At 34.3% G+C, this 20661-nt stretch overlaps 1 protein-coding gene across 3 annotated transcripts in view; it reads right to left on the bottom strand.

Annotated features, from left to right (window-relative positions):
• Window positions 1-20661, bottom strand: part of RTTN (rotatin) — a 79408-nt gene that overhangs the window by 14550 nt on the left and 44197 nt on the right. For all 3 annotated transcript variants that reach the window (XM_063165414.1, XM_063165421.1, XM_063165432.1), the window contains 9 exons: window positions 18919-19111; window positions 16144-16226; window positions 10025-10133; window positions 9123-9321; window positions 8033-8123; window positions 6907-7060; window positions 6615-6752; window positions 5577-5788; window positions 1742-1847 (listed from right to left, as the gene is read on the bottom strand). In XM_063165414.1, the coding sequence (XP_063021484.1) occupies window positions 1742-1847; window positions 5577-5788; window positions 6615-6752; window positions 6907-7060; window positions 8033-8123; window positions 9123-9321; window positions 10025-10133; window positions 16144-16226; window positions 18919-19111 (1285 nt within the window). The remainder of the gene's footprint in view (window positions 1-1741; window positions 1848-5576; window positions 5789-6614; window positions 6753-6906; window positions 7061-8032; window positions 8124-9122; window positions 9322-10024; window positions 10134-16143; window positions 16227-18918; window positions 19112-20661) is intronic.

Below are 20661 nucleotides of genomic sequence, written 5' to 3'. Positions count from 1 at the left end.
GACCTAGATGGCCTTTAAAGGCCCTTCCCAATGCATTCTATGATTCCACAATAATGGGATAATTCAAGTTGGAAGAGATGGCCTCCAGAGGTCATATACCCAACCTTCTCCTCAAAGCAGAGCAAGCTCTAAGCAGGCAAGGTTTGCCTGCAGCTTTAGCCTGCACTGTCTTGAAAATGTCCAAAGACAGAGAGAGCAGACTATGTCTAGCAGTGCTTTAGTGCCTTCAAAGGGCAAATGTTTATTTACAGGCAGTTTGACACTCATGGTTCAATTTATGCTCATTCTTTCCATCCTCCAATACCATGCACTGCTGTAAGAAACCCATCTCCAACTTCTTCAAAAGCTCATAGGCCCTCCCAAAGCCTTCTTTTCTCCAGATAGAACATAAGTCAACTCCATCAGCTTCTTCTCTAATGACAAGTGAACACAATCACCCTGATGGCCCTCTGGGGAACGCGTTCACGTTTGCTGACATTTGTTGTACTGGATCCAAACTGGATGCACTATTCTAGATTTAGTCTAACAAATGGTAAGTAGAGGAAAGAAACTTTCTCCCTTGATCTAATGGCTGTGTTCCTGTTAATACAGCCCAGGATGCTGCTAGCCTTCACACATTCAGTTTGCTGCCTACCAGGCCCTCTTTTCAGCTCTCCAGACAGCCTCTACTGCTGTAGGGGCTTGTACCTTTTGAGGTGTAAGACTTTGCACTTTTAACTCAAAGCAGTCTTTAAGAACTACACAGGTGATGCTAGAGCTGCAGGTATCTTTAGAACACTCCTCTGAGCCCCAGAAGCTGCCTTCCTCTTTTCTAAGGTCTGTGTTGCACAACAGCAAGCACAACTTGATGGCTGCTCTAGCACAGAATGATGCACTTCCTGCAGTGGAAGTGCCTCCACAGGAAGCTGGAACTTAGATGATCTAGTAAGTCATCAACAGAAGAAATGGCCTGATTGTAGTAAGGGCTGAGTACAGAACAAATACACTCAGAAAGAGCAGAAAAGGTAATACCTGAAGTTGAGTTTTCTATCACTATAGGGATCAGACATTGCACAGATCTGTCTAAGCTATCAATGTCAGTGTAGGTTACAGAGTGGAAAAAACAGAGATGTAAGTTACAGGAAAGCACCCAAGACAAAGTGCACTTGGACAAATCAAAAGGCATAAAACACATGATGCATGAGAAATGCAAATTCACCGTTCTCCCATGTTCTAGAGGGCACAAGAAGCCTGTGATTAGAAGCTGGTTTACTACTGTGAAGGGAAGAACGTCCTACTTAAACTGTAAAATGGGACCAAAGAATCAGGGAAGAACAAAGCTGAGAAAAAGAAGTCTCCTCTTGTTCAGGGACAGCCAGAACTAAAAACACAGGGTATACTTTCACCAACACAAGTATTGGAAGATACTGCCAGTGAAAAATCTCCAGTTTCTAATGGATGAATATACCATTAGTAGTTAAAAGCTAACAGGTCTCTTCTTATTCCAACACAGATCTGTGACTTCACCACAGGGTTTTAAACTGGCTATAACATAATATTTCATCTGCAGCTGAAACTTTAATTATTAATAAGATTTCTTAGTGAAAATCTGAAAAAAAAAAAAAACAAAACAACCCTGCCACTGAAACCTAGGTCTTCTGCTTTGAAAAAAAAAAAAAAAATTACAATCTATAGGTCATATGTAAAACACCTGCAAGCATTTGATTCAAATATAATTAAACATAAATTTTGAAATGCTCACCTTCCAAAGCACATTTCTGGGCATTTTTGCTGACAGCTAACAGAGATAACAGTGCATTTGTAGCAAGTTCTTTCAGCACATCCTTTGAAGATTTTCTTTCACAGTCCTACAAAAATGCAATTTCATTACTGAATGAAGAAGTGACCATATTAAAAGCAGCATTCACAGCTATAAATAGATTGTCAGAATCTATATTTTCATTTGGATAATTTATCACTATATTTCTAAACAGAGTTCTCCCTCCCTATATTCATGTTTATAATCAGTCTGCAAAGTGTTTTGGTTTTTTTTTTTAACTAATTTTTTTAAAATACAATCTTTCTTCTTTTTCTCCTAAGCCCACGCCTCTTATTCTTTTCTTAACATTCTACTTTTTTAAGGCCTAGATTCCAAATCCTGGCATTCCATTGTTTTCCTAATATTCAGGAATAGGCCTGGTATTGCAGACAACTCACTGATATGTCTTTAGTGCAATCTCACTTTCCTTCTACAAAATGATGATGAAGATATTAAATACAGTGAAATTACTTCCAAAAAAAATCACTGACAGTTATTTTAGATACTTTTACTAACCAGTGAAAAATGGCAGCTTGTCTTATTGTGAGGCCTTTGTGAGCATCACCATATTTCTAATAACCTAAGTATAATCTCTGTTTTTAAAGGAATATTTATTTGGAGTCATATAACAAGATAGTTGTTGTAAGACAAGTAGCACTCTGTGCTTCATATATTATCCACTACAGAATTTTATCTATCCAGCAATTTTCCCTAAAACACCATGCCAGTTCTGGCATCCAAGATAATAGAAAATACCATCCATTGCAATCAGAAAAATACTGGAAAATAAGAATAGTTGCTGGATCATAGTAAAGAGAAAAACATATTTTGAAGCTAGCCAAAAATACAACATCTTAAGCAAACCTTAATGCTTCAGAAAGAAATCTCATGAATACCTATCCATATCTCACAAATTTTAATTCCACATACACCATGTATTAATGGACTAATAATTTTTTCAAATTTTCAGTTGCAATAAAATATCAATGTATGCTCTAAGGTCATAATTTATTGAACTGTTCACAGTAACTAGGGGTGAGAATGTCAAAGGATATAGAATAGCAAGTTAATAATTAGAAAAATCCCAACCCTTCATTGATAAGGAAAACTGACACCAAATAAAAGCACCAAAGCATGGACTGAGTTCTGTGTTTATAACCAATAAAAAAGAAACTTACATTTAGACTACAACAATTTTTATTAGATCTGGTGAAATCTCAAATCTAACAGCATTACAAGAATGTTTGAAGTAAATTAACTGTTTTTTCTGTTCTGACAGGAGATGGTTTCTTTTCAAATTAAAAAATTTAGATGTTTGAATAAATGCTTAAAGTTTAAACTAATTGACACAAGCCAGGAAAGAAAAAAATTTTGAATTCCAGCAATCTTGCATAGCCTAAGATGAAGATTTGTGACTTACCCATTCAAAGGCTTTGGCCCTAATAAATTTCTAAATGTTTTTACTTTTTCTTAATATTCATTTATACCTTAGAAACAGAAAACATGTTTTCCTATCAACCTCTTGGGTATTTTCCTGTAAGTATTATGTGGCAGATTAGAACTGGTCCAATAATTAAGGTGAGTTGTCTTATATCTGTATCTTTTTCAAAAGTTTTAATTTCATCTTACTATTTTCTAAATTTTATCTTGAACACTAGCAAAATTCTGTTCTTTCTTGAAGCATGCTCCTTTATGCATTTTTTCTTACACTGCCATAAAGAACTGCAGTTCATAATAAAAAAAGAAAATTTATGTCAAGCATAGGGAGCACAAGTAATTAAGAATTAATTAATAATTAACTACCAGTTGAATGGAAAAAATAACTCTAGAAATTTATAATGCCTTGTGTCAAAAGATTCTATAGTTTTAAAATATAATAAAAGTATTAAAATGAGAGTAGATACTGAATTATTTTTTGAAATTATGTTGCATAATAAATTTAAGATGTCCCATAAATCTCGCTATGTTAGTCTTCACCTACTCTAATTTAGTTGCAGGGGAGATCACAGTCTTTCTAGTATACTATAAGGTTCGTACCTAGGAAAAAAATGTGAGCGATTATATATAGATTATGATTTCCTTCTTAATTTTATTTCAATCTTAAGCACACATACACAAATATTAACATTTGCATACACAAAACAACCAAAGCCTTTCAAAGTCAACATGTGCACTTACTAGATTTCTTGTATGTGATAATGAATTCCAAGTTGAGACCTGGTCTACTAATATTCACACCTGTACACTGGGTATTAAATTAGCACTTGCCACTGCATATATCAGCTATTCTGTAGATTTCATGTATTTAAGATGATTAATGGAGATGACTGTTTGTTTGAAAAGTCTCTCTTCCCTTTCTATGTTAGCCAATTATTTGCTTGACTGCTTCTCTTTAAAAGTGCTTCTCCTGAAGAAAGTCCAGAATCTTTTTGGTTGTTTTTTGCATTTTTAAGGGCAGTTTTGTTTAGGTGTTTGTTGTTTCAATAGGTTACTTTACATCCCATGGGGTCATCCCATTGTCCTCTCAATGATCACTGTAAGCGGGTGTAAATAAATACATGCACTTTGACCTAAGAAACTGAAGGTGCTTCTTTCCTAATTCTGTTATCCTTTTGGGGAGATCATAGCAGCCCTGGAAGGACCCAGAGAGCATAGGCTATCTTTTGAACTCTTTTATGAACAAAATGCAATGTGTGTCTACATCTCTGAACAGTTAAAAAGCATGTTAAAAGCTGACGTCTCTTACAATACTCAAACTATATCTAATGTTCTTTCGTTGACTGGCTGCAGTTCATTTTTCATTGTATCAACTTCTTCTGCTCTCAGCACAAGAACGGTCCCCTGGCACGGATTGATAAGCAGTTATGTACACTTGTATCAAATCAGAGGAATGTTACAACATGTCTTTATCAGACATACTCTTATGCAACCATACTTTTTGTGCCAGAGCCAAGAAGTTTTGTTCCAGGCACATATGCAAGCATTAATACAAAAACCCAACAGGATATTTAGCAAACTATGGGATTTGAACAAAATGTCCCTGTTTTGCTTGAGTCCCTGAAAATCATGTCCTCACAGGAAAACACTGTGTCCTGAAATTATCTGAAGTTAGTTGCCAAAGACACAGAGAATTCTGGGTAGGTGGCCTGCAGAGTGACCAAGAAAGATCCTACTGGGAAGTTTTTCCTCCCTGGAAGACAGCAGGTTCTCAGTGGACAGAGCACCATGCCCCAATAGATACACTAGAGCCACAGTGCTGCAGCAGAGCAGGAAAGAAGCACAAAGCTTGTGACAGATACCAGGACAAGTCTTGGTAGGAGTAAGGTTATTCAACAAGAATTCAGCATCCACAGGAAGAGAGGAGATGAATACCAAGAGAGCATTCTTTTGCTCACACCATCCAATATACGACCAATTAATGTCAAAAAATATGCTTTACATAGTAAAATAGTAATAAGATACTTACTAAAAATAGTTGTAAGGCAATGACTTCAGAACAACAGAAATCATAAGTGACATTTTATATAATGTGCATCATTCAGAAAAAAAACTACACTTCTAATCATAGATCGCTATGATTATTACAGTGACAATCTGCACATAAATTACAGAATATAGGTAAAAGAACTAAGTTGGAGTGAAAATAAGACACAAATTTCACATATAATTTGCTTACTTCTACTAACCTGTAAATAAGGGAAGGATTAAATATAAAGGAAGTAAAAGAATAAAAAATGCAAAAGTATATCCTACAATCACACTGTCAAATTTCAAATACCTGAATAATTAAAGCAGTAAGCTGAGTTACTGATGCCTGGCATTCTTCAGTGTGATCCAGAAGAAAGCTAATAGTTGGATTTTGACACATACTCTGTTTATCCTGGAGCTGTTTTCTTCCTTCCTCATTCAAAAGGACAGAGAGGAACTGTAAACTAGCCACATATAAAGCAGGATATGTGGTAGACAGATGAATACAATCAGAAATGGTATCTAAAAGGTTAAAAAAATGAAAATTTTTACATTTCATTATGAATAAAGCTCAAGTATACTTTAGAACACAGAAAGACTTATCAAAGAAAGCACATGAACCCAGAAGCAGTTATACTGTGCACCGTACAAGGAATTCTACAAATTCTATGCATCTTATAAGTCTTCAAAATAATCTAAGAAAGAAAAGTTCGAGTTTTATAATGGTTAAATGAATTAATTACTCTGCATTCATTTGACTATAAAACAAAAAAAGCAATCTCCATTTCACTCAAATCCCTTATTTGTCCAGCAATTTTTTGAACTCTCCTTATTTTATCAACAGCATACATCATAAAACCAACAGTATGTATTAGCTGCTTTATTTGCAATTGGATTTCGGTTCAGTAGATCTCTTAACATGCACAAGCTTGTCTGGACTGTGTTCATACTTCAGTATTGAAGCATGTCACAGAATTTTGCCTAACTGAGAATAACTAAAATGCACAAAACAAACTCCTGTATAATAATCTTGGATTTCTGTATCTCTTATCTCCCCTCAAAACTTTGCTTTCCTTTTATGCAAGATATTTAAAAAGAAATAAGGGGGAAAAAATTAAGTGCTAATGGATCATTTAACAAATGCCACATTTGGTTAAGGTTTACAACTAAAATCATTCATCCATACATGTGAAGAAAACAAAGCAAGTCAGTCAAGCTTTGGACACATTGGTTTTCATTGTGGGTATCTCATTAGTAAATACTTAACAGCGTCTAAAAGTAATGACTCTCTTTTCTATTTGTTTATTAGTTGCTAGGAAAAAAAAACACATGCAGGAATAGTCATTACCAATTATTGCTGTACAGTGATTTGCAAGAGCTGCTGTCACAGATGGAAAAGATATCTGGCCATTTTTCCACAGTAATGTAGCTACAAGGCTGAAAGAGTCTACCCACGTCTCATGAAGTACAGACGTTAACTCGGGATCTGCAAAGATAACACAGGAAAAAATCAAACCACTTAAAAATGTGCACAGACCTGGAAAGCTGAGCCTGACCACGCCTGTCTATTTGCCTCAAGGTGGTACCTAAATGAAGGCCTGCCTCAGTCTGGTTATATAGGAAACAAAGTACTTCATTACCTAAGCCAGCTTTGGGACGTATGGTGAGAATCCTGAAGGTATTCCCTAAGAGAGGTTTCAGCAGTTCATCCTGGCTTACAAGATCAGAGTCCACCAATAAACATGATTTTAGAAGCCTGGACACAGATGACAAGTACTGAAGTAGTAACAAGACCTGTTAAATATTTGTAGAAAGATATGAAATAAAGCTATATATTTATATCTTCCACATTATTTTAAGTTTACTCACATTAATTTAACTGATTCATAATGTTTTAATAAAAACCATTTAAATAATAGAACATGAATTTAAAATTCTCTCAATTTTTACTGTAGAAGATGAAACAGAATCCCTAGACTGGAAACACATATGTGCAATCAATTTTCTAGTTGCAAAGCAAAAGTTCCTTGTGAGAAGGTCATGATTCTTGCTACATTTACAGCAGCATACTCATTGGATGGTCACAAAGGAAAAGACAAAAATGGTCATTAATACTGAAGAATACATGTGTCTTCCTAGAAACAGAAGCTGACATATTTATTTATTTATTTATTCTCATAAATTTTCTGCAGAAACACATTTCTTTAATTAGAAGAGTAATTTACTTCCAAGTAAATCTGAACTCAGAGCAGCAGAAGCTATGAAATGGTTGTGGCATGAAACAGCATATTCTATACATTGTATATACAGAATTAAATTTGATAAAAAGGTAGTTCTATCAGCAGCAACCCTATATGGTTTGCATACATCAAAATCAGCTGAGAACTATGTAAGTGTCTGCAGGATCAGAGACAAAGCAATGCAGCCAGATGTGTTACAGATAAATATCCAATGTGTCACTAACTATATCTGGCTCATACTTCAGTAACATACAAAAAAATTCTATTACATAATTTCTTCAATGCCTAAATTTAAAGACAATTCATTTTCAGTTTGGTCATTCCAATTACAATCCTAACACAGAAATGAATTCTTCTGTGTTGAAAAAAATAGTTTATTTTCACTTAAGCTTTGTCAAAAGCACAAAGATTCACATGAATGTGGCCTATAACAGTGTGTCTGGACTATGTTAATGAAGATAAATTATGCTAACATAAACGAATTCATAACTTAAAAAAATTAGGAAGTAACAAATGCTTCTCTGACCTGCGCTTTTACATGTTCCATATGACATTGATGACCCAATGGAGCTTTCAGTTCCAAGATGTATCTTTCAACCAGATTAGCACTAACAAGACTAAACAAAATATATTGGTTAGAAATATGGTTAAGTAATTAAACAGTCTATTAACTTAACATTCCATAGAAGAGAATAATATAAATAAACCAAGTAGAAATAAGGTAAGATGCTCTTACTGCTAAACCCCACTATTTTAAAGTAGTCTAGTGCAATGGCATCTATAGCAGCAGTACGTTGTTTCAAAATAGCTAGACTAATATAAATTCCAATAGCTGCTACTGCACTGGCAAAAATCAATTTTTTCTATTTGATTTCTTATTTTCTTTCCTCTAGAAGAATAAACAGCTCTGTAATAATATAAGCTGTACTCACACCAGGGTTGTTGGGGTTTTATGTTTGTTTGTCTGTGTTTCGTTTTTTCTATTAATTGCACTATGAAAAGCAACTTCAAATGCTCTTGAAAATTTTTACCAAAAAATGAACTAATTTTTCATGCTACACTTCAGGAGTTTCAAACATTTTTTAAGGACAAAAGAATTGGCTACAATGGAAATGGAAACATGGCATACAATCTGAAGACTTCTTTGAAGTGGTTCCTCTTTTTAAAAGGAAGTAAAATACTAGGATCCATCATCCAAATTTGGCACATTCTATTTACTCTCTTTTAGCGTGAAAATCCTTGGCTCCTCTTCAAAATATTTGATACAATTCAAAGAAGAAAAACAAAATGAGCTGAAATGATATGCAATTCCAAATACCTGACAAAACCCTAAAACATCATGAGAGGAACACAGTAGTCCTATACAAGACATACACCACAAATGGAATCACCAATATGACTACCTATTCTACGAAAAAAAAAAAAGAAGTAATTCTGATTCATTTCTTCAATTGATTGTATTTTTTTATTTAAAAAAAAATTGAACATTTCAGGAGCAAGACGTGACCAATAAGTTTAATAGTTTTAGTAAGAAACATGGGTAGATCGCCTTCGAAGATTTTTTAAGCCTCTATTGCTACACCTTGTTTGTAGTTCAACAGTTATTGATCTCATACCTGCTGAGAGTTGTTAGCAAATGTGTTTGTTGAAGGGCAATTCCAGTATCTTTTGGCATGACAACCAGCAGATTGTGCAGAAGGCTGCAAACAGCTGACAAAAGGGCAGGTGTGACTACAGCACGCTGTTTAGATAGACCAGCAGACATGGGAGCATCATGTTGACTTGGAGATTCTGTTATGGTTGTATCACTTTGACCTAGAGTGTGTTGAATAAAAAAAAAACCAAAACAACAAAAATATTAAATTACAGCCGTTACATAAACCAAGTTTATTTGTATTTTTCATAAAACATCCAAGTCCTCTCTATATTTAAATTGTATATTCAGGAAAGAATGGCAAAAAAAAAAAAAAATATTAAATCAGATACAGGAAATAGTTCCCAAATAAAATGCTCCCTCCACCAGGCATTAAATTAAGATAACTAGCAAATTTGGAAAGACACAAATTACCAGTACTTTCTTGAAAAGAAAAATATTTTTATTTGTATTGTATATTATAGCTCTCTCTACATCCATGATTATAAATATATTTTATATTATATTAATTCTTATGCTTCTACATATAAAGAGAATTATATACAGATCTTTGTGCACGTATGTGCATACACACTCCTATGTATGTCTATGGCAGCTCTACCATGATGTGTTGAAAGCACGACTAGATGCCAGGAAGAGAACCTAAGTCTTGAGTTACATTTCAAGCGGTGCCATTTTCACTTGCTTCTGTCAAATTTCATATGAAAGGAAGTGTTTAATATTTGGCTGCTAAAACAACCACTAGAAACATCAACTGCTCCAGCAACATGCAAGCTGTACAATGCACAGCATGGACAAACACTGAAATATGGGCAGGTGAACACACTGGATTTACATCAGGTACAAGACTCAAGCCTGACTTACCTTGTGCCGTAAGCCGATCAACCACAGCTTCGGGAATAAAACTGGCTGAGCCTGGAACTGCTGCCTGACGCTCAGTAACACTCCCCAGTGATGGTGATGCAGACAGAATCTAGAAAGCCATAAAAAGGAAACCCAGTTGATTCCAGCTTTTACAGACTAGTCTTTTATTTATATTCTGCTTAGGAAGGGAGAAAAACACATCATAACCAACGAAGTCAAATACAACGTACATATTACTGTACAAAATAAATTTGATTAGATTTTATCCACTACGTGTGTGCATATATATGATAAAAAACCCTATAATTGAAACTATTAAAAGATGGGCAATATGAACGGTCTGAAAGATTTCAGTCAAGAACTGATCAATGCCCATGTTACTGGAAATTCCTTCTCTTCATCCTTCTTTTTCATCCATATAATTGACTCAACCTACATTTGGATAAAGATAGAAAGACATTACTGAAGCATTTAAACTCAAATTTTTCATGGACTATTTGCTCTACTGAGAACATCAGCACTTGTCCCTTTGTACCAGGACACACTCAGATAAAAATATCACAAGTGCATTTGTCATCAGTCAAAGTTGATATCCCTGAGTCTTTTGAACTCTGGGTACTTCTCTTAACCTTAATCCTGTGATCCTTAAATGTATTCATTTCGTAGTGTAGCTATGAGATGTTTAAATGACCGTAGATAACTTTACTGACAGAATACCATGCTCCTCCTACCCATTTTGCACTATTCACATTATGAATTTTGTGTGTTTTCAAAAGCTCCTAATGCTCTTGCTACTGTGTTTAAAACCACAGGCCTGAGATCAGAAGACCCAGAATCCACCTAAATTATGTGCTTTTGTGACACAAGAAGACCTGTAACTTGTTTCAGAGCACAGGACAAGTATCTATCATGTTAAGTCACTCTTTCAATTCTGGTTTTTATTTTCTAGATGGAATAGTCACATCAGACAGTTTTCTTCAAGAGTATAACTACATAAAGCAGAGAATACAGAATGTAGGAGAATCCAATGAAGTCCGAACAGAGTCAGAACTTGAAGGGTGTTATTAGAATTTTCCTCACAGTGAGCTTTCTAAGGAAGACTGAAATATCTCAAAGGTTTCCAACAGTTGGAATATATTTTTACACAAGGAAATGTTAAAAGTGATTTAACAGACAAAAAGGGTGCAGGGAAGGAAATCACAGATCACTCTGTTCCTAGCCATTGTATCTTTGCAACCACCTTGTTGTACACTTCCTCTTCTCCCACATTTTCCTCTGGTCCCACTATTGTTCATCCTACAACCACGAGTCTTTCTTCTTAAATCTGCTCAGTCATTCCTCAAGAAAAGTCAGAGGATTATTGTAACACATAAAACAAGGTACAGTGAGATCTGGGGGTGCGTCCAAAACACAGGGAGCACACAGAACTCAGAGAGTGAGCACATAGAGTGTCCAAAATATAGAGCACATAGATAGAGCACATAGTGTCCAAAACACAGAGAGCTTGGATCCCATAAACACTAGGAAAATGGTTGGCTAAATTATTTTCTTATTAGCAAAATGCAGTACCAAGCTGTACTGAGTGATTGAAATTCAAATCCTATTTTGATTGCACAACTAAAAAGCATATTTGCCAATTTAAAAAAAGTTACTTGAAGTTCTATGCTTGCTAATTTAAATAATTACCAAAATCCATTATTTATATTAAGCTAATCTATCATGACACATGGCAAATTCTGCATTTTTTCAGCACTACACATCAATTCCAAGCATTCTAATAGGTGAGAAAAACCAGACCACTTTTCCTTAAATAATCCAAACTCAAAATGCAATTTCTATCATTCCATATGGTTTTTCTGAAACAAGTAACTATATTAACTATATTGAGAGTCATCTTACAGATATAATTATGAATTATACAGCCTTTCACATATTAGCAAAAAGTATCAGTTACCTCTGATACAACTGTTCTTTCTCTATCTTCTAAGACTCTCTAAATACTTTGGTCAAGAAAATAAATAGTTCTCAGTTACATAAAAAAAAAAGGCAGCAAAAGCTTTAGCTGGTTAGAAAAATATCATCTTCCTGCACTGATGAAACATTTATTGTTAATTGCATCACAGTGGGAAATAGGTTAAACACCAAAATTTTCTGTCATAACAGAAAATATACAGTAATACAATGAAGTTGTTTCCACACTATTCCGCCTTCCCGGGGAAAAAAAAAAAAAAGATATTGCCACTTGTCTAAGTCACCTTTGATAAGGATGAACTACAAGTTTAGCACACAGTATTTAGTAAAGGATATTTACTACTGCTACCATATTGTTCCTAGGAGCAATGAAGCATTGTGCTGCTGAACAGTGAAACTTTGGAAGGGGATGTAATAGGGGAAAAGGTTCTGTCTGTGTGGAGAGGGAGATGACAAGTGCAGATTAGAACTAATTCAAAAGAATACAAAAATTGTCAGAGTGGAAACACAGGAGAAATGTGAGGGTTTTGCCATTTATCTACTAGATAGGAATAAAAGGTCTTTTCTTAACCTCTAGTACAAAAATCCCTCTGGCATTGCCTTAATAGGCTTGCAGTGATTAATTCTATTCAGTTCCCTTTTCAAAGGTTTAAATCACTTAACTGTATAACACTCTGGTAACCACAGTTCCAGAAAATAAAGCACACATTTTTATAGAAAATAGCAAAGATGATTTCATAGGAAAGAATGGCCGTGACTTAAAGCTGTCTGAGAGATGTCTGTAGATCTTTAACCCACATCATTTTTAGCTCAAGTTTTTAACTAACTGCTCATTTTGCTAAGATATCCTGGACACAGAACAGCCCTAGCATATTTATGCAATGTAAAGCAAGTCGGGAATTCCATGCAAATGGGTGATCTCTTACCATATCTATGAAACACAAACCAAACATGTTGGTTAAAACAAGAGTAAGAATTTGTCTTTAATGATAACCTGAGTTAACATTTAAACTATTTATTCCATAAAAGACCAAGATTATTAATAATCTCAGAATGATAGGCTTTTTGCAGTATCCACATTCCAGTTCACAGAAAAATAAAGATAAATTTGACAAAAATCTGTAATCCACTGGGATATTAAAGATAAAAAATACAGTGCATGTGAGTTAACACAGTACAGACAATCCAGTTCTGCTGTCTTTTCTATTACACCAGAACATTGATTTTTTCATCCCTACATGACAATTCTTTACTCTATAAAACTTTACTTATGGTTTCTGTAAAATTTCTGACTCTCTTTTTAATTTTAACAATTTTATTTCTGCAAACTTGGAAAAAATAATTGGGGATGGAGGAAAAAAGATAAAGCCGAAAAGTAATTTAGCTGCAACTTTCAGTTATGGTCATATGGCTCTATGTGAAATCAGCTCATGATAGCAGACAGCTCAAATAAAGAACTGGCTACATGAAATCTAATAGAATGTCAGGAATAGGAAACAATATGGACATATCTAGATCAAATTTTTAATATTATTAAAATAGGAGAGAAGAGTTTTCAATAGAAACAATCTACTTGGTTTGATTGTTTTTTCTCAAGTATTTCTGGGTGTTTTCATCAAATCTGTGCCACACACCCTAAAACACATTTGACCCTTCAGTGAGACCTGCAGACTCCTTTCCATCTGTGATGGGGAAAGCATGCCATCTGGTGGCCTTGGAATAACAGCATCTTCCTGGCACCATCAATATCCAACATAGAGCAATAAACTTCTACAAACTCTTTTTTGTAATGACTTCATAAACATATTTCTTTATTCATACATCGAAACAGAAACTGGGTCAAACTGTGACCCAAAAGTTTGAAGTTATGTAGGAGTAAATTACAAATGCTTGAGATTTCAGGACAAGTTTTCAGAAGTATTTCCTAATTTCACTAGATACACACTTAGCTAACTGCTCTCTGAAATAGAGTTTACAATCAGCCTCCATCAAAGTTACGCTCATCCACCTTTTTTCTCCTAATTAATAGTGGCGTTGGAACATCAGACCTCTACATCTTGCAGCTTGGAAATTTTCAAGACGTCCTGACAGCACTGGCATATTTTAAAGGTAAGAAACTCAGTAAATAAAAAAAACTAAATGAAGTTTACAGCTGCTAAAAATGCCCATGAAGGACTGAAGGACAAAGGGAAATTGAACTAACTTCCAGAAATGACAATCAAAGTCTTAGTGGGACTAAGAATCTTCATACATGTCAGGAAAAGAAGAAAAACAAAACAAAACACAAACTTCTATAAAACTCACATGGTTAGCTGTAAGAGCCTAATCTTAGCAAGTATGAAGTCTACAATATGTGGAAGACTGATATAAATTAGTGTAGCTTAGTACTACCCTGTACCTTCCACTGTTAATAATTACTTGTGTGTCTGGTGAATGGAATAGTAGAGCTAAAGTCTTTGCGTAAACTATGTTGCCACTTTACATATAAAAAATATGATACATTAATTTGATCTAGTAGATTCCAAATTTTTTTTCGTTTTTTTTTAACTACTGAAGCTTAAGAAATTTAACGCTATGAACTTTTCCAATTCTTCATAAAAACTCAAGCACAATTTTAAGTACGTTAGACACCAAACCCTGATAAGAATTGCTGCAGTTTAACTTTGTCTTCAAGTAATGTGAACAAAACAAGATGAAATTTGGTCAACTTTCACTCCTCTAAGTAAGTGGCACTCAATTTATTCAGTAAAAAGTGATCTAGGAACAACTGCTTTTAAAAACTCTGAGATTCCTATGTAAATAGTTTTTAAGGAGCAATCATGATTGCATATACTTCCTGATTTACATGCACTTTCATTTATTTTAGTTTTGATCTTCAAATTTGAATATTTGTTTATAAAATAACCCTAAGGGGCTGGGGGTTGTTGTTCTTCATTAATGAAAATAAAATTAATTAATAAAATTTCTGAAAATGAGAAATAAGTTTACAACTAAAGTGCACTTTTTCCTCAATTATTAAAAACATGGAAGATAGCATTATCAGTACTAGACAGGAATAAATTTATAACAGAGAATCACAAGAACATGGAAATTATACTTGTCTAATACTTTTGAGACAAAATTTTAATACTAGTTTTTCAGTTTTTATTTTTACTATGTTTCACAGCAAAATTAGGCAGAGAAATTTTTGTCAAAAAAAAAATATAGGATCTTGTGATTTATCACCCTTTGTCAAATCCACACATGCATCTGTTTAAGAGAAAGGAAATTTCTAAACAATGATATTCTGGATTCAGTAATATCAGATGGTCATTCATAAATGAAATTAATTTTGAATATGAAACTAAAGTTTCACGTTCAGTGCAACATGTCAGGTTTCTTGGATCTATACTGCAATCTTCGAAAAATACATGATTTTTATCAGGTAACTAATGAATGTTACAAAAGCTTTCTCCACAGCCTGAACTAATATTACAAATCTACTCTGGAACTGAAAGAATGTCTTTCAATTTTGCCTCCTCCATTTACCATCAAAGATGGCACATGTGTACAGCTTTTCATTGCCATAGTCAGAAACAATTTTTTAAGCAGCCACCTGCTTTCAGTTTCCCACGTCTGCAAGCACTTGTGCCACTTTTAACTTCTACAAAAGCATTTTCAGAATCCAGGGTTTATTATGGCCCAGAATACCCAATGTATTTATGTGGCTGTGATTGATCCAGTTCTGTAGCCGTGTTGTGTAAACACAGGTTAACTCTGAACAGACAATTTGGATAAAAGCAACAGAAGTGACAACCAGAAATGGAGACAACTGCATTTTGTCAATAAAGCCAATTACACAGTAATCTCTAGAGAATATGCCTTGTTGTGGGAAGCTATAGAATTCAATACAGCCTTATGCATTTAGCTAGTCAAGGCAAGCTGCCTTATTTATTTTTGCTCAGGTTAAGGATCACAAAAGGGTTTTTGCAGCATATTAAAGCTACATTGGAGTAAATTTCAACTTAATTTCACAGCTAATTTCTGATTGAGTTCAGGTTTTGAGTTTTGCCAGAGTTTTTTTTTAACAATTTTAAGAGCGCTAATTTTCTTGAAAGCAGTTCACAAACAACTTTATATTTAAAATTAATAATTACTCTGCAACTTACCATAGTTTCAGATGTTGAGTGAGAATGTGAAGATTTTCTCTGACTAGGTGGAGCCTTCCAAAGATTGAGAGAATCATCAAAATCTGTAGGGCAAAAAAAAAAAAAAGAATCAAAATTACTGTAACAAGCTTTTTAAAGGACTGTTTCAGTGAAAAAATTGCCAAGCACAGCTATCCTTCTGAAGATCTCAGAACAGAAGTTTTCACACATTGTATCTATGAAATCTTACAAATCAAATTACCTGAATAAATAGAAATAAAAGATTTTCAGTGAAACAAAGTAGTCTAGAAAAAACTACACTCAAACTGCAGTTGCATAGCCTTCAGTCATTTTAAACATTTTAGTTTCATTTCAGTTAAAACACAAGAGTACAAAAGTATTGAAGCACTATACTAGGGTCTCAAAGAACACATAATAAACTGATATCCTTCTCTCCAAAAAACTTCAAATTCGCATTTTAAGAGAACTCGTTTCAAGAGGACCCATATTCATAAATACAACAAAGGCAGAATTACTATGTCAATCTGTTTCAGAATAAAAAGTGCCAAAAATGTTATAGCACAAATCTGTCAGTAATACTTTTGAAGCTTTCATATATTTAGAAAAGAAAATAACAAGGAATAAAGTTAGACTACATCGTTTGTGAGTGCAAACCTACAAAAGTAGATGTCCTATATATATCCTCAGTAATTACTAAACTGAATTAATGATCTTATTTTTAACATTACATTGAAGATGACTTTTATACATTCCTAAAAAATATGAGAAAATTACATAGGGAAAAACCTAATAAGCTTTAGGTCCTGTTTTCCCCTTTCTAAAGAAACAAAAATATTATTTCCAATTCCTGAAATACTGTGTTTTCTGGCTTTGCTCTGCAAACTCTGAATAAAATGTATCTCAATTGCTCACTGAAAAGTTGTACCATTCTACATTTTCAGTTACTATTAGATACGACATTGCAGGAGCTCACAGAACTACCAAAAGGCACATATGAGAACCATGGGAGCAGCAAAATGGGTTGGATTGAAAAATTACACTTAAAATAAAGCAGATACTGAAGAAATTGAGGATTTTTATGGCTGGAATTTTGTGTACTGGTAAGGTATTTCTCTCAGTTAGTTAACTAAGAATGCTCCTTTTCCTTGGGTCTGTCATAAAGTCATAACTTAGCTGGGGAAGTAACATTTCTCTTCTGTTCATGCCTCTGGAAAAGCTTTATCAAATGCAGAATCCAGCAGGATGCTCAGCCTGGAATGTGCAAAACAACTCAAACAATACTTTAATTTGCAAAGCTCTAAGTGGTGAACTGAGAGGGGGTGTCATGCTGCTTTCGGTGTTGAATTATACTAAACCAGCCTGACTCATCAACCCCAAAAGTTAAACATCCTGATAGAGAGTTGAAGTACACTTTATCATGTCTGCCACTTCTTATCTAAAAATCCTAAGGCCCAGCTGGCCTGAGACATATGACTGACAGTCAATCACTTTAAACTCTCATGGGTGAGTACCGTCAATCTCTTATTAATAATTGTTTCTTTTTTGCCAGCTTTAATATAGTTGCTTTAACATAATTCCTTTCATATAGTACATTATACTACACTAGCAGTTTTACCTTCTATACTGTGTAGTAAATAATTCTGATTACAATCTTTTTGTCTAGTTGTTTATCATAGTAAGTCATTCATTTTTATATAAATATATCTGGTTTGCAACCCTTAATCTCACAACATAAAGTCAGACAAAGGCTGAAACACATCTCTACAATTCCTTAGATTTAAACCACTGAAAAAGTCTGGGTCTAGGTTTGAATCCAGCTGCAGACGGGTTCCTCTCTAAGAAGACATTTAAAGAGCAAAGGGGTCCTTCCTGCACCTTGGGACTCAGTGGCAGGGCTTCTCTAAACAACTTTGTCTGAAGCTCCCTCTTCACTCATGACACAGACTTAAAAAGAACTATTTAAATCAGCAGCCTTAAAAGATGGAAATACGGAAACTTAGGCCCACATAAATAGGTAAGAAAAGGAAAAAAACCCACTCATTAATTTTCTGCCCTGTGACAGCTTTTACTAATTGATCTCTGAAAAATCCCCTAGCTTTCTAAAGTTACAATCATCAGATATATTTGGACAAGGAAATGTGTCTCCACAATGCATCACAGTGAGCCTTAGAAATATTGTTCAATAAATTGTTAGTAAATATAAAAGTTAGAGCTGAGATATTCCAAGGGAATACAGGTTAAAAACATACAAATAATACCCCAATCTGAGTATTACATTTCATCAGTCTAGGAATTAAATTATATATCTGAATGTCTTAGAATGCAGATTATTAAGAGTCCATTCCTACTCATGTAACTTTGAAGCTGAACAGATGAAGAAACAGGAATCTAAGTAAAGTTAGTCTATTTATTTTTCCCAAATTTTCCTTGTATGAAAGTTGACTGGATGTCATAAAGTGGAAATTGTTAAAAGTATTTTATCCCCAATATTTTGCAAGAAAATTTACTGCAGAACCAATTACGTCTTTTCCATTTTCAACTTTCTGAAGATGTAAATAACAGCCCAGAACCTTTTCTGAGCTATGTTAAATTAGAGACTTATCTACTTAAATCCTCACAGCAATCTTTTGACTTCACAACACATTTAAGTACAGGGTTTATATACATTATGTTCCCCTCTTATATAGAGGGGAACAGAATTATTGGAGGTAAGTTACTCAAAACAACACTCTAAGTAGGCTTCAAGCACCAGAAGATGACATCAACATCACTTACCAGTTACACCACCTTTTTCTATGCTGAGCTTGTCTTCCTTGTAAGAACTCAAATCGAACATGTAACATCCCAGGTAACAGTGTTTCACCATCTGATTCACATGTTCATAGAACTGGCAGTGATACAAAAGGGCTTTAAGGGCAGGTATTCCCGTCTGAGAGAGGCCAGATTCTTCATCATGCACGCAAGGACCCTGAAGACATTAAATTCACAGACATCATTACTTTAAAGAAATGTTTTATATAGAATGAACTGTCAGAAAAACCCACCCTAACTAGGGCTAATGCTGTGTATATGTGTGTACACTGGTTTACAGGCTGTAACTAATAAATTCCAAAAATGAAATTAAGATTTTAACGTTGAGCTAAATCATTATATTTTACAAAAGCTGTCATGACTTTGCAAAATCAAACAGTTATTAGTGTCCTGATAAGTGTGCTAACAGTTAAGTAAGAACTCATGAAAAGCTGTAAATGAGTGGCATCAAGACAGTAAATGTACCAGACTTTACGATTTTCATGTCTCATTTATTTCTACTTACAGGTACTAAGCAATGAAAAAGTTTTCCTTAGGCAAAAACAACACTTGGATAAGACTAAATATTCTGAAAAAGTCCTCCTGCCCTAAAGTATACCATCATTATACTACATCTAGCTATGTCAATCTTCTGTGAAAAAAGGTACTGTAGAAAACAAGACATAACCAAAAACAATTCTCTTTGAAGTATGGTTTTCAATTATTTCTTTTTAAATACTGACATCAAGGAAAACTTGCTAGAGCAGTGGATTTATACCTTAAGATAATGGATTGTAGTCATATTTCAAATAAACAGCTTAGGTTGACTACCTTTGTTAAACATTTCTTCAGAGCTTTCCATGTTAACACAAAACCCAAAAAGTTTTATTAAGCTACACATAATCTGGTTTAGACTGACCATAAAAATTAGAAATGCAAAGAAAGCAGAAAAACTCAAAAATTCAAATCAATTACATTGAGAAAGGCAGTTTTAGAGGGCATCCTGCAGTAGTTCAAAAATAAATTAGTTAAAATTATGGAAAGAAAAACTTTCAGTGCTAATTAGAAACTTCCTTTGGCAGTCAGGAGAGAGCAGAGCTGGATCAACTGAAAATAAGTAACTTAAAAACACTATTTATCCTCAATGAACTCTCCCTCAAACCCTTCATTTACACTGGATAGAAGTTTATTTCCCAATAAAAAAAATGAAATCAAAAACCAGATACAGTAGAAGCAGTAATACTATTTTGTATTACAAGATAAGCTATCACCAAAATTTTAGATCGTTACTCTCATTCTGTTTCACTACTTGCCTTTTACATCAGCTAGTGGAGAATGAGATATGATGAACAGTTAGAGGCAGAATGCAGCATTTCAAGTAAGCTATTTATGATGAATTATAAAACTCTACTCATACACTGTCAGCAACAGACTTAGACTGTATTGACTATGACAAGTGCAAACTTAGGAAATGCTGAGAAATTTAGTCCAAATTTTACTGCCCAGGATTGTCTTTGCCAGTTTCAAAAGCCACGCCAGATACTTTATTGTACAATGGGAGGGCCTTGAAAGAGTTACTCATCAATTACATTGACAGAGTGCTCTGACTTCAGCAATCTTTATACAACACAGTCTGCTGCACTCTTAGACTGCTTTACACAGGCTGGCTTGACTCATGACTAAAGAGCAGCGTAGGAAATTTTTTAAGTAACATAGCAAAATGAAATA

The sequence above is a fragment of the Melospiza melodia genome, chromosome 1, assembly GCF_035770615.1.
Source record: "Melospiza melodia melodia isolate bMelMel2 chromosome 1, bMelMel2.pri, whole genome shotgun sequence".
NCBI classification, from domain to species: Eukaryota; Metazoa; Chordata; class Aves; order Passeriformes; family Passerellidae; genus Melospiza; species Melospiza melodia.
Note: the sequence above shows the minus strand (reverse complement) of the source record. Positions and strands in the feature narration are given on the sequence as shown.